We start from the raw sequence: 14,125 nt of genomic DNA, 5'->3' as shown, positions 1-14,125 counted from the left end.
TTTATCAGTGCCTAAGAATGTAAGCTAAGTAGCTCACTTCACGTTTGTTAGCGAATGTATGTAGGCTCTATATAAAATGTTTATGTGACCCATGTGTCAGTGCCTGTGCACTACTTAGCTTCCCTCTTAAAGCACCTATTTTAGGTACTGGACTAGCCAATCTGAAAACAACCATCCTTACTCCCTGCTATAGGAATTACCTACGTTCACTGTTTGGGACATTGCATCAAGTCACTGACTGCTTTAATCTACAGGGTGTGTTTTTAACACTCCAAACTCGGAGCAAGTAGTTGTTTTCAGACTGGACGTTGTTTGACTCACACAGGGCTGTAAATGATACTGTATGTACCAAAACTGTACAGTATAGATGTTATTAGCACCAATGTGAGAAAATGTATACAGAAATTGCATATATTTTTTGTAAGACAAGTTTTATTTTCCATAGAACTTATTTATATCATTTACTGTCTGTTTTTATTTGGAACCAATGTATGTGAAAATGTTGTAAATACATTTTATTTCCTAAGATAAGACTTGGTAGTGTGATTTATACTCTGATCAGAACCTCTCAATAAATGGTTCAAAAATATTGACTTAGTGTTAATGTCTCATGCATTTAATATCTTAAAGGTTTCAGTATTCGTCTTTTTAGCTACTTAAGCGGCTTGAGTCTAGAGATGACAATGTTGGTCTACTGTAAACGGTTGGATCGATTGTTATGAATTTTGGTGCCACAATAGTTGGTATGTGGTTAGAGGAAGTTATGCATTTGCATTCAAATTGTGTCGGTGGCAGAGGGACATCCTGGGATGGGTACTGACAAATAACAGTGATTTCACAAACAGGTATAATATGGCTCAGTGGCACCCAGTGCATGCTAGTGCAGATTGGATAATTTCAGTGCCCCAAGGATCCCCCATTGGATATTACTGTATTTGTGTGTACATATGTGGGATTTCGCTCTAAAAGGTGAATTGTAGACCAACATTTAGTGTAGCTAACAAGTAACTGATTGTGGATCACAATGGTAGATCATGTGTGTCTCAGTTTGCTTAGCTCCATTTCTCAAACACAGTCTAACCTGGCAGTACAGGTCAGGCTTATATCAAATAAAAATCGTATTATCCTCTAGCCCCGTTCACCATTAATTAAATCCTGCAGCCTAAAGACGAGCCAGAAGACAAAAATAAAGGCTGGATGTATTCTAAAGATACCAAACTGTGTGGACTGGTGTATGTGAAATGTTCATTTTGAACAAAGATCCAATGGTATCACAGAGTGACAAACAATTAGCTCTTAATGTGGTGAGATTTCTGACTTTTTCTTTATGGAAAATTCAAATATCGATTCCTGATGCGATACTAGTGCTCTCCTCCCCTATAAACCTGTAAACCACACTGTGTAGACCTTACTGGAAACCCGATTCAGTGAATCTGCAACCTGCTGTTATTTGAATGCAACTTATAGCAGACAGTGAATTGTATGACACTGACAAAGAATCTATTTAATGTGGATCTGTCACGTCTGCCCCAATCCACTTAATAAGATCAGCAAGGGCCCTTATACCAATCCAGTGGATCAGATTGGTGCATCCCAAGCAAGAGATGCTTGAGCGTAAAAAGTTATTGTCCTCTATGTAGTCTTCTGGTTCATTCCCTTCTGTAGTGGAAAACACTGTGCCCCAGCTCCACCAGCGCCCCGCCCAGCAGCACCCACAGAGGGACACACACCACACTGACCCACATTTCGGTGAGTCTCTGCAGGCGGGAGCACAGTGTCAGACAGAATGCCAGCTTCAGCAGCAGGGCTGTCAGGTACCACAGCCTCCTCTTCAGGCTCTGCTCGCCATCCCTGGGGTCAAAGTCCGGCTTGCAGCGCCCCGCCATCTTCACTATCAGCATGAGGATGAGGATGGTGTCAAAGGTCCAGACAGGGAGGAAAATGATAAACCAGTTCCAGTGAATCTTAGAGTCCAGCTTGAGGACCAGCATGATGAGGAAGATCAGGGCGAAGATCCAGGATAGGAGCACTCGCTGGGCCAGGGACATCTTCATCTACAGAGGACTGGCACAGAGCCAGTGTCACCCACACCCAGAGAGACCGAGGACTGCAGCCAAAGCGACACACACACACACACACACACACACACACACACACACACACACACACACACACACACACACACACACACACACACACACACACACACACACAGACACACACACACAGACACACACACACACACACACACACACACACACACACACAGGGATCTGAAAACAAACCACAACCCAGCAGGCTTAATCTCTTTCTCTGATGGATGTAACGTTAATGACTGAAAATAAGAGTTACATTTGGTCACACATTAAAACTCCCTCCACTTAGCGTTCATGTTTTCATAAATGTATATCTCTTTAGAGATTCATTTTGCTGTTACTTCCACTTAGTTCAGACCTGAAGCTACTATATGTTGGCTAGCTAACTTGTAAACCCAAATAAAAACATTGTTTAAAGAAAGATGTCTTACCAAGTTGACCAGGAGAGTCAAGCTGTTTGAAAGACCGACTCTTCACCAGCGAGAAAAATGCCAGCACTTTTAAACAAACGATTTAGCTAGTTTTAACCTCAAAGCAGCTCGATTACAGCGAAAAGTTGTGTTGTTAGCTTTTAGGTTTCCGCTACTTCCAGTTTTTGCTCCGCAAGCAGTACTTCCAGGTTTTCCGCTACGCATTTTCAAAACAAAAGCATGGTTTTATCAGATGATGTATTTTATTTTGATAGTTAACTGCAGGTCTGACGACACAGAGGTTCATGTTAAACCACAGTCTTTTTCTGGATTTCTTCCCCATGGCAACTGAGCTGAAAGCTCTGAAAGAAATCTAGTAAGTGGACCTTGAGTTAAGGAATTACTATTGCCACAGTCAAGAATGAATCTTAAAGCACAACCTGAAAGGGGTTACAAATATAAACATACACATGCTGGTTATTTTTGGGTGATTTCAGTATTCTAAGACTTGGGATTTTTAAATATAGCTATAAAATATGAAAAGTCCTAATTATTTATGGTGTCTGGTCAAAGTTTTCTGGGGTGAGAGGTACATTGGGGGGATTTGGATTCATGACCTCATGTTTCTAAAGTCTGGCCCCCTTTTATAGGTGGCTTAATGGAGCTCGACAAAAACTAAATCCAGCTGCAACTGTAGATTCCTACTTATTGACCAACCTCATACACATGGCAATATGGATCAGAATCAGAAAATATTATATTTATAATTAATCCATTGTTTAAAATAGAAGGCGATAACCCATGTTTTTAAATACTATTCAAATTTATTTAATTTTTACTGGGCTAGTATAACAAATTAATACAAAGTACAACTTCATGGACATCATAGATTGTCAAAAAAAGTGAAGTACAAAACGCTTGAGGTAAAACATCGTTTGAAAAAGATTCTGTTAAAAAGCCCTTATTAAAATCTCAAGTCATTTAAAGGTAAAAGCTCACTTTACACTATCTAGCTGTCCTAAAAACCAACAAAGCATTTTTATTTACAAGGTAGTGGTGGTGCAAAATACAGTGTGTGAGACAACATTCAGTCAAAATGTTCATGTCTTTATCAAATGTAAACAATAAACATTGTCATTCCTTAAAGTCCTGCTGTACAGAGCTAATACAGAAAAGCAAATGCTGTCACACTGATGTTTGCTCTAAGAAGTGAAGTTTGCATTAGACCTCTATAACCGCCGCTGACAATGAAAACAATTCAACAGTCCACATTTTCATAAGATGTCGTACAAAAGAGAGAGCAGAAGACCTCATTACTGTGTTACTGCCAAGAGGCAGACAATGAAGCGTAAACAGTTGCGAGATTCAAAATACACATATACAAAAAAATCCATGATAAATATGTTAACTTTCTGTCACTTTTCTATGTAAATGGTGGCTTTAATGGCCATCTCCTCCACTAGAGGTAAAAAACTAATGCTGTTTGAAAACCTCATAACTCCATTTTAACCCCAGTTGAAAGATTACATGCTCCTTTATGGGTTAATATCAACTATAGTGTATATTTTTGATATTGTCAACATATCTTATGAAAAGACCAAAACCACCAATGTGTTAGTCCATCTCTCAATACTCTGACTCCCCCAGCATGTCTCAGATCCAAACCCATTTGTTTATACTGAAGACATAAATCTTTAAAAATGAGTCACAATAATATAGTTTAAAATTAAAGCTAAATAAGTCCCTTAAATAGGTGAGCACTGTAGTTTTAGCATAAGTTACTTAAACTGGAGTAAATATTGCATTTGCTGGGGACTTTTTCCAGCCACAGATTAATATACATTGAGTATTTACAGTACAAGCAATGTGTGATTGAGAATGTGGGATTGAGTCAAAATAAACTACAGTGCCTATGTTCATCCAAAAGAAGAAACATGTCAGTAGCAACTATGTGGCTCATTAATGTGTTTTTAGTAGTTTTTGAACAAAATTGAGGTCTGTGGCAGTAGAATAAAATAAATCAGGCTTTGGTTACAGAAGCAAACTTCCTGGGATCAATGTATCATTGATTTTGGTCTTTTCATGGAATTTGTTGTCTATAAGAAAAATATAGAATATCACCAGTCTTATGTCTTAATCTGATTTATTTGAGTTTATGAAAATATTTGAAGGCTCAGGATAAAAAGCTTGGCTAAAGTCACAGCTACGGTGTCTTCAAATCAAAAACCTGGTGAAACATTTCAGTCCTTTAATAATAATAATTCCACTGGTATTTGCTTTGTAATTAGTTGGACAAAGATGTTTTCTTAGCTCTTAAAAATTAGAAATGTTAAAGTTGCGAGGTTTTCACTCATCAGTGAAAGCACTTGGAATTGACTTGTAACAAAGGAAGATGGTACCAACTTAATGAAATGTAGTTTTATCTTAAATCTGTTCCACAGATTATCAACGTACACACTGAAAAGGGGTGTGTGTGTGTGTTCCTAAAGGCAACCACAGCTACACAGTGCTCTGCCTGCTCTCGCGGCAGTACCCCATAGCCTCTGAGGAGTGAGGTGGGAAATCAATAAATATCCCATCTGAGTCTGAGTCTGCAGACTCTAGCACTTGTCCAATAATGGTTTCAGGGCTGGATGATTCACTGGGCGGCGTGGAGGATGCACCCTTACTTAGATCAGTCATTGTTGTTGTGGCCTCAGTGCCGTGCAGAGCTCCTGAGGAATGAAGTGGAAGGATACAGGGAGACGAAAGAGGCAAGTCCATGGCACTCGCTCCCGCTTGTACAATACCTGTGAATGACAGGGTACTGGATTAGTATGAATTATTACATTATGATTATTTTTCTTTTAGACATCTTAATCTGTGACATACCATTGAACTGAGAACCCACACACAGCCTGTTTGAGGAGGGGCCAGACAGTTCAGATGAGGCCAGGTCAGCGTAGGCCAGTCCTTGTTCCTCCAGGCATGTTATAATCTCACAGGCCGAGTGGCGCCGAATTCCTCCACTGCCAACAGAGCTGGCATCCGGGTCGTATTCAGCCACAGGGGTCAGCAGCAGAGGGATATTGTAGCTTTTCGATCGTACCACAGGGTTTTTAGACGGTTGATCCGTAGACTTGGACCAGCCCCACGGTAAACGCTTCTCTAAAAGACAAGAAAAAAGTCGGGAGGAATTTATGTCACTTATCAGACACGTGGCATTATTTCTTAGCTTTTTTTTCCTGTTTTTTTGGGGGGCATTTTTAGGCCTTTATTTGACAAGACAGCTGAAGACATGAAAGGGGAGAGAGAGGGGGGGAATGACATGCAGCAAAGGGCCGCAGGTCGGAGTCGTAACCGGGCCCGCTGCGTCGAGGAGTAAACCTCTATATATATGGGTGCCCCGCTTTACCAACTGAGCTATCCAGGCGCCCATTACCCTACTTTTCAGTTCACTTTCTCACCCAGAACACAGCAATGGTCCTCAGCACCATCCCCAGAGTAAAGCCCGTGTGTGCCCAGGTAGGGCGAGACCACCTTCTGAATCATGGACTCGAGCCTCAAGTAGTCCTCATTAACACCGCGTGACTCATGGACCCCCTAACAGACAGAGACAGGCATCAGAGTCACACCAATAGAAAAAAATCATCAAGACTATGGGAAAAGTAATAAATGACAATTTTGATATTTAAATCACAGAATAAGCAGTTTATAAAATAAAAATATCTAACATTTTCTTCTTGCAGCTTCTAACATGTAAGAATGTGGTGCATTTCTCTGACACATATCAGTGTAAATTGAATAACTTTGTTTTTTTTTATAATGTAGATCACACACTAAGAAACAATAAACAATAATAGTATCGTACAATAAAGCAATAACAGCAATGGGAATAAACAATAATTAAATGTCACTGTTGGCTCTGAATCAGAATCAGAAACCTGTGTACAAGGTTTTTGTGGAGATAATTTGTTCATTTTTGACGTTGTTGATTAAATGTTATAATAAAATAAATAATTTAAAAAGAACACCAGATCAATTGATAATGAAAACAGTCATTAGTTTATGCCATTCAGTCTGATGTGTGTATATTCATGTCTAGACATTACATTGGAGCTCGACCAAAGATGCAAAACTGCAGGTGATTATCATCTGGGATAGTGGTTCACCCTTATGTGATTAGTGACCATGTGCAAAGATCAAAAAAACATAATTTGATGCTGTTTTGACTTGTTGGGTCAGAAAGAAAAAAACAAACTGAGTGAGGAAACAGGCCTTTAGATTTGTACCTGTAGAATAAGCAGCATCTGTGTAACAGAGGGGGGCACGCGGGCCCGAGGTCGAGACAGGGCGTCCTCTAACTTTACGCTCAGAACTATGGTGTTTCTGAAGTGAAGCAGAGCTAGCTGTCGCACAGAGGGCTCCTTACCCTGCACACAATAAGGACACAGAAAACAGCAGAACTAAGCAACAATTATCACCATCCAGTAAAGGTTAATTAGTTAAGGTTGTTGATCCTACTTGAAGCAAAGACAAAAACCAGATGACTAGATGTTTGTGTACCTGAACCGGATGGAAGATGGCCTGCAGCATCGAGAGAACATCACAGAAGAAGAAGTCCCAGGTCTCTGCCAGAGAGTCGAGTAACTTCTGACCTGCATCAGTGACACAGGAAGTAGTTAATAAGACAGTTGATTCGAGTTTAATTCACGGGCACAGACCACTACAAAATGTATTCAGACCATTTATCCAGTCAGCCATACCTTCGTAGAACCTTATTTTATCCCGAAGAATGACCATGCCTTTTGTAAGCAACTGGTTCTGTGAAATAAAGTGAAAAGATGCCATTAAATATAAATATCTGAGACACCACCGCTTTTATTTATCTGAATGGTGTTTTGCAGCCATGTACTAATCCCAATCCTATTTCATTCAACATTAAAAGTGTATTACCTGAAGGTATTCTGTGAAGAAAAACCCAAGCTCAGTCTTTAACAGATGCCTGAGGAAACAAATGTGTGGCTATTGCTTCACTTTGTGACTCAAACACAACAATCAATAATCACAGGATGGACAGTATTGCCAGTATTTATTTTATCATTTCTGTGTGAATAAGGAGTTTACAACCTGCAATTAATTACTTAACTACATTACATGTGACATGTGCAATTTCATGAAAAAGAACCAAAGGATGTAAATCTACTAAGCACTCTTTTTTCCAGAGTTATAAGCAACAGTTTCTTGTCTAGTTGAAGAAATGTGTGTTAACTTCCTTGTGGTTTTTCTGTACATGGAAATATGTTTACTGGGCTGTAATGGAGGCTGATGTGATAGAAGTGATGGGTCTGGTTTGAAAAGATAATGAGATATCTGGCATGACCACATGACTCCCTATGCCCACATACAGTACACAAACAAACTCATTCACAAGAAAATGTCCAGCCAGCAAACGTAGGACAGACAGTAATTATACTAATTATAGCACAAAATGACATCAACAGTCTAAAATGATGTTTTCTCTGTACTGTGTGAATGTGTGTGGCTGTTTCTGTTTCTCTCTAAACTTACCGGACACCTTCGTTGAGGACGTAGAGTTCGTTATCTGCCAAACCTTTTTTCTGGAAGACTGCGATGACAGCGTTGTGGATGCTGCAACACAGCAAACACACAAACTTGTCTACATAATTGTTCAAAATGCATTTGAGCCACTACAATTGTTTTTGCACCTTGATTGTATTTGGCATACCTGTTCCAGGTGGCGTTGGCTCCTGCCCTCTTCTGCTTCTCTCCTCTGTCCTCTGGTGAACTTTTCTCGCTTTTCCCCAGCTCACTGAGGCTGGGGGAGCTCATCAACTTCAGCCGGTGCAGAGTCCTCATGAGGGACATATAGAGGAAGTGGAAAGAAACAAGAGTATGCACTAAGTAGTGGACAGGAGAGAAAGAAGGTCAGGCTATAAGCTGACATACAGAGAGACACAGAGAAGAAACACGAGGAGATAGCTAGAGGGGAGAACATAAGCAGCGTGAGTCTGGGAGAGGGATAGAGTACACAGAGAGGGAAAAAGCACAATGACAATAGAAAGAGCGGCCGGTGACAGAGGAAAAGAGAAGTAGGACAGAATGATGCATGGTGAGAGAGGGGCAGCACGTTAAGAGCAGCATGGGTGGAGCCAATCCGAGAGGTGGGCCACGGCTCTGCTCGAGGTCTCAGAAGAGGAGGAAACAATAGCACATGCACTGATGGCAGGCAGACTCGTCCTCCTTCTCTGCCTCTCTTTTAATACAATACAATCATTGATGCAAAGGAATATGTATGCAGAGCACAGATGCCAGAGGAACTGCAGTGTAAGCAGACTGAAACAGTTGGGTCTTGTTGTGCTTGTCACTGTACAGTGAGGAGGTGGAGGAGGAAGTCGCCCAGCTTATTACGGTAACAACAACAACAGGGATAGGAAGCAGTGACACAATGTGGGACAATAAAGAAGGTTTTCCTGCTCTTCCATTTTCATCACAGCTGGTGCAGGACAACAAAAAAAGTAAAAAAACTGCAATGTGTGAGACTAAAGCCCGACCGATACTGGATCTTTGAAGCTGATAATTATATAGATATTTAAGGGTTTAAATGTCCAGTGTCTCCTCTTTTATATCCCCTTAAATAGTTTAAACGTTGGAAAAATAATCTTTTTCTACACTGTCTGACAGGATCACATATATGTTGTGTATCAGCTTGTTTGAACTATGATGTTCACACTGAATGAAATATTCAAACCCAGGACCCATTAGACATATTCTGGATGTCTTGTGCATCTTTTTGGATACATTTCCCCAAATCCAACCTGACATGTTTGGTACCTTTAGAAATTTTTGGGATCTCTAGTTAGGCTGGAAATCTAATTTACCAAATACCTCCATAGCGATATCGTGATAATATTGTAGGATTGAATATTGGTGCTTTCACAAAATATTTAAACAATGAGATTTTAAGAACAGCTTAAACAGTCTGTTAAGTTCAGAAAATGAGCCTTTAAAGCCAAGACAACACCTATGTCATATCCACAATCTAAGACAATATCTAGTCTCATAACACAATATCCCAGCCCAGCCATAATCTCTAAAAAAAGAAAGAATAATGAAGAAAAAAGTTAAAAATAGAGTTTGTAATGACTGACCCAGCACTGGTAGGCCACTGACGATTAAGAGATTAGCCACATAGCCCTTGTATGTGTCTTTTACACTTTAGGTCTTGCTTGGATTAAAATAAAGTAGATATAATGTGTGCTGGAAAGCAGACTTTGTTACCTTTCAAAAGAGTCAGGCTAGCAGTTTCCATCTGTTTGCAGTCTTTATGCCAAGTTAAGCTAATTGGCTGCTGCTGCAGCTTTATATTTACCATACACACGAGTGGTATCAATCTACTCATCATTTTTAAAATCAGTACAGTACTAAATGTACAGAGCGGGACATTTTGAAAAATAAACTTGTCAGGGCTCTCTGGTCGACAAACTATGTAATGAAGACAAAACTATCAAAACATATCTTTGGGATTTATGTACATACATTTCTCATTACTTATTGGCCAACATATACTGATATGATATATCTGCGCTACATAAGACAACCTCCCTGCTAAAAGAGGTGATTCTCTTAAATCCTAACTCACTTTGGGATGTGAGTGTAAATAAAATAAAGAAAACACTGTTGGCATATTTCCAGGAGGTACAGGTGAAAACTAGCACTTTGAAGAAAAGAAGAAATGATGAGTTCAAACCCACGCAGTCCAGAAACTCTCTGCTGACAGCACAGCAGTAAACAACAGACCCCCTCCCCCCCCTTTCCACGCCCACATTCACACAGACACAGAAAACATGGAAAGCAAGTGTACAAACTCAATCAAACATCCCACCAGGAGATCATTATCATTAGGTCAAAGTGTTGCAAGCAAAGCTCAGCCGCTTGATGAAATCTTTTGTGAGACGAGACGGTGGGATTTTTATAAATGCTAATTAATATTTCATGCATTTTACAGGATGCTGTGTGTTGTGAAATTTTAATAACAGGAACTGAGCCTCACCTCCTGATTGGATGCTCACTGCTGCTTTCCATGTCTGGGCTCGGGGGAGGGGCAGAGAAGGTGCTGAAGTTGAGTGACAGGGGTCGTGAGGAGGGCCGGGAGGCGTGCCTCCGCCTGAGTCCATCAAGCATCTGAATATATAGAAGGGAGATGATAAAGAAATGGTTATTAAGCTTTGACTGAAGGTAAACGTACCATCAAAGGCACATAAAACATACGGCAGTGATCACAAGTGGATCATGCAGCTGTGTGAGGTATCAGGGAAAAATGTCTAAGGCTCTGATACTCCTGTTACCACTTGCTCTGAGACAATGAATGAAACAAGGAACACTAAGAGCACTAGAATACACAGACAAAACAAATTAAAGTAAAACTTACGGTCATAGGGGTACAGGAGAAACCCAAGCAACACATTTGCGGCCTCCTTAGGGGAGTTGTAGTGTGAAATCAGCTTTCCTGTATTCTGTTATTTCAACACTAAGTGTTTTGCAATCACAGAGTTTAGCTCCACCCTAACCGTATAATCACACACACACACACACACACACACACACACACACACACACACAGACACACGTTGCATCAGAGAAAAAAGGGGAAATGCATGTGTGTGCATGTACAGTATGAGTGTGAATTATTCCTGTAAAGGCCACAGAGCCCGTATGACAGTACAGTATTATAGTCTATTTGGGTGTTTACCTACCCATAGAAACATGCTGGGCATAGAAAAGCACCATCCCCTGGTCAGAGGCGAGAACAACAGTCTAGGCTTTCACTCTACAGACAAAGACACAACACGAGCCTCCTTCACCACCCTGCATGCAAGTATAAAATGGGTGAATGGTGCGTTTTCAGGAGTATTTGGCTTGCAGTTGCATTACAGTAAGATCACATCAGAGCCAGAGGCACAGAGACAGACTACACACTGTCTACCCGACATACCATGCCACGCCAGTCTGGGCATTTCTGCTTTTGTTCACCCCTCCTCCTTTTAGGACCGACTACAGTCAGATCGATAACACTTCCAATATCTATCTCTATTGCTTTTCTGGCCTATTGATATCCAACTGTACTGCCCCGTAATGTTTATTCGACATAAGATAGCAACCAATCGTCCAGACAAGCAATCAACAGTCCACGTTTATCATACAGGGAGGAATGTACAGCCATTCGTGCGTACGTGGAAGGTTTTCTATTTTTTCTACCTGCGTGGACGAAAGAATAATGCAAAGTAGCACTGTAAACAACGTGTCTGTCTTATGTGCACACACAGACGGGCACAGATGCGTCATAAAGTCCAACGATGGATAGAAACTGTATGATAATGGCCAAAAAGTTGTCATGTCATGCGTCTCTGCCCGCCCACTGTAGCCTGCACTCACCGTGCTTTTATCCTGTCGTGTTGTTCCTCACGGGATGAAACGGTCATGTAGCACTAATGCGAAGTGTTTACTGTCCGGGCTCAGCAGCTGGCTCCTCTACTGTTCCCCGCTGGTCTGCGCACCCACACGGGCATCAGGGTGCAGGCGGATGAAGGGTCCGACCTGCTGTGCTTTGGAGGGGGACTCATTCATGAGGCACGCGCCGCCACTCGCTCGCTCACTGGCTCGCCCCCGCTTTGTTTTGACGAGATGCAAAAGCGAACCTGGACTCGTGGACGCGCATTGTGGTTATAACTGTATGCAAAACAGGGGAATCACTGGGATTCAAAAGGAAAACACAAAATGAGTAATACCATACCCTGGACAAAGTGTTTACTTAGGGTTATTATGCATCAAGTATTAAAACGCAGACTGTAAGAGAAATATTATAACTGGCACATATTACCCCAACCCCAACACAGGATGAGGTACTATATTTGAATAGCACAAACGTAGCTACAGGCAGGTGTGCAGACATTGGGCCTTGGACTCCTGCATATTGCTGTAGGAAAACAGTGGAAGGTAGTCGGCTACACGCAGCAGCACTGACCCCAATATACCGTTTAACACAGTGGGTGTTTTGCCATCTGTCAAAGCAGGCGCGGGCATTTGGCAGATAATCCCCCATTTCCATGGGTCGTGATGTAAATAAATGGGTCTCGGGAGAAACGTTACTGGCATCATAAAAATCACTGAAATTAGGCGTACAGAACATTTTAGTTGCCCCACCAATACATGAGAATGACATCTTTGCATGGTAAAAAAAAAAAAGCTATGCAAAACAGCAAATATGACATATGCATGTTGTGAGAATCTGTTCACGCAGTAAATCGCTCTTACTGTATCAAAGAGGTGCAGATTAATACACTGTATAGGCCAATCCAAATAGACATAGCCTATTATTTAACCCAAATTCAGTTTTTTTCTGTACAGATAATTAATTCTACGATTTATTCTGAGTGAAAACATGCACAATTGGCCTAGTGTAATTTAAAAGTAAAGCATCTTTCTAAAAGTATTACCCAACATTGAAATAACACCACAGTTAACAGGACAGTAGTATTGCTAATTTGTCACACTTCCACTGTCGGAATTCAACAGTGTGACACCCAGCGGAAGTATACAGGAGTGATGGTAGCTTTAGTTGAATCCGAATGCACACATAGCTGGAAGACTGTGTTGTAGTCATAAGTATTTCAGTTGTAGTACTATGCAGTATCTTAGACAAATGAATATGATTGAGAACATATGAGTTTGGTTAAAAAGAAATGGCTGTTTACATGTGAAACATTTAAATTAGCCAGTAATGTAGAGCAGGGATCTTCAACAGGGGGTCCTGAGTCACTCCAGGGGGGCCTCCAAATCTTTAAAAAATTAAAAAGTCTTAACATGATTCCAACATATTATTAGCAAATATAAATCCCCACTGATGATAGGCTTACTGGCCAATAGGTAATGTAGTCACTAAGGTAGCCATCCACAGATACAGTTCATCTCAAAGGATTGACTGTTTCACATTTGTTTCACATTTAAGGGTTAACATTAAAACATGATTTATAAAATCATGCCAACAATTATTAGGCTATTTGAATAACTTAGTATTCTATGCAAAAAAGGTATATATAAATGCTTAAGGCTGCCCTAAAAGTTATTGTAGGACCAGATTAATATGCAACTTCATTTTATACAATATATGTAGTAGGGGGTCCCTGATCCTGATCCGTCTCTCTTTCAGTTAAGGGGCCCTTGGCTTAAAAAACGTTGAAGACCCCTGATGTAGAGAAAGCTTTGGAGAATAGAGAAAAAAACTCTTTACCAAGATAATCTGCATAAGTCAGTTTTTTATGTCAACAGCTCATTTGGGATACTGTTTTTGTTCTGTTTTTTATTTATTTATTTTGTTTGTGTTTTGTTTGTTTTTTTTTTTAACTTTTTTTCACATGCATGCATAATTGCAGTTATGCAATATGTGCATCTTTCTATATACATTACATTATGTTTGAACAGCATTTTTCGGAACAACCACAGTCTTTTATATCATGGAAGTCTTTGTTTAACAGTGAGTGCACAGTAGTGGCTGTAAAACTAATGGTGTGATGTGGATGACCGATGTGTGTATAAGAGCATTTTCTTGATGTCATTTGC

General features: G+C 40.5%; 2 protein-coding genes across 4 annotated transcripts; both read right to left on the bottom strand.

Annotated features, from left to right (window-relative positions):
• Positions 1-594: 594 nt before the first annotated feature.
• tmem60 (transmembrane protein 60) lies at positions 595-2,740 on the bottom strand. Of its 2 annotated transcripts, XM_036003042.1 has the most exons (3): positions 2,528-2,740; positions 2,269-2,273; positions 595-2,138 (listed from the first exon to the last, which is right to left on the bottom strand). In XM_036003042.1, the coding sequence occupies exon 3, from the start codon at positions 2,052-2,054 to the stop codon at positions 1,650-1,652; it is 405 nt and encodes a 134-aa protein (XP_035858935.1). In that variant the 5' UTR covers positions 2,055-2,138; positions 2,269-2,273; positions 2,528-2,740; the 3' UTR covers positions 595-1,649. The 2 variants fall into 2 exon arrangements, with proteins under 2 accessions (XP_035858935.1, XP_031173795.1); XM_031317935.2 differs by lacking the exon at positions 2,269-2,273 and having other exon boundaries at positions 595-2,131; positions 2,520-2,717.
• An 852-nt stretch (positions 2,741-3,592) lies between these two features.
• On the bottom strand, positions 3,593-12,188 carry prr5a (proline rich 5a (renal)). 2 transcript variants are annotated; one of them, XM_031317932.2, is made up of 11 exons: positions 11,942-12,188; positions 10,560-10,690; positions 8,235-8,360; positions 8,057-8,137; positions 7,442-7,490; positions 7,252-7,309; positions 7,052-7,143; positions 6,778-6,918; positions 5,953-6,088; positions 5,378-5,653; positions 3,593-5,295 (listed from the first exon to the last, which is right to left on the bottom strand). In XM_031317932.2, the coding sequence occupies exons 2-11, from the start codon at positions 10,688-10,690 to the stop codon at positions 5,006-5,008; spliced, it is 1,380 nt and encodes a 459-aa protein (XP_031173792.1). In that variant the 5' UTR covers positions 11,942-12,188; the 3' UTR covers positions 3,593-5,005. The 2 variants fall into 2 exon arrangements, with proteins under 2 accessions (XP_031173792.1, XP_031173791.1); XM_031317931.2 differs by lacking the exon at positions 11,942-12,188 and adding an exon at positions 10,938-11,021.
• Between the last annotated feature and the right edge of the window lie 1,937 nt (positions 12,189-14,125).

Source organism: Sander lucioperca, chromosome 7 (genome assembly GCF_008315115.2).
Source record: "Sander lucioperca isolate FBNREF2018 chromosome 7, SLUC_FBN_1.2, whole genome shotgun sequence".
Taxonomy (NCBI): Eukaryota; Metazoa; Chordata; class Actinopteri; order Perciformes; family Percidae; genus Sander; species Sander lucioperca.
This window is presented reverse-complemented; position numbering and strand designations above follow the sequence as displayed.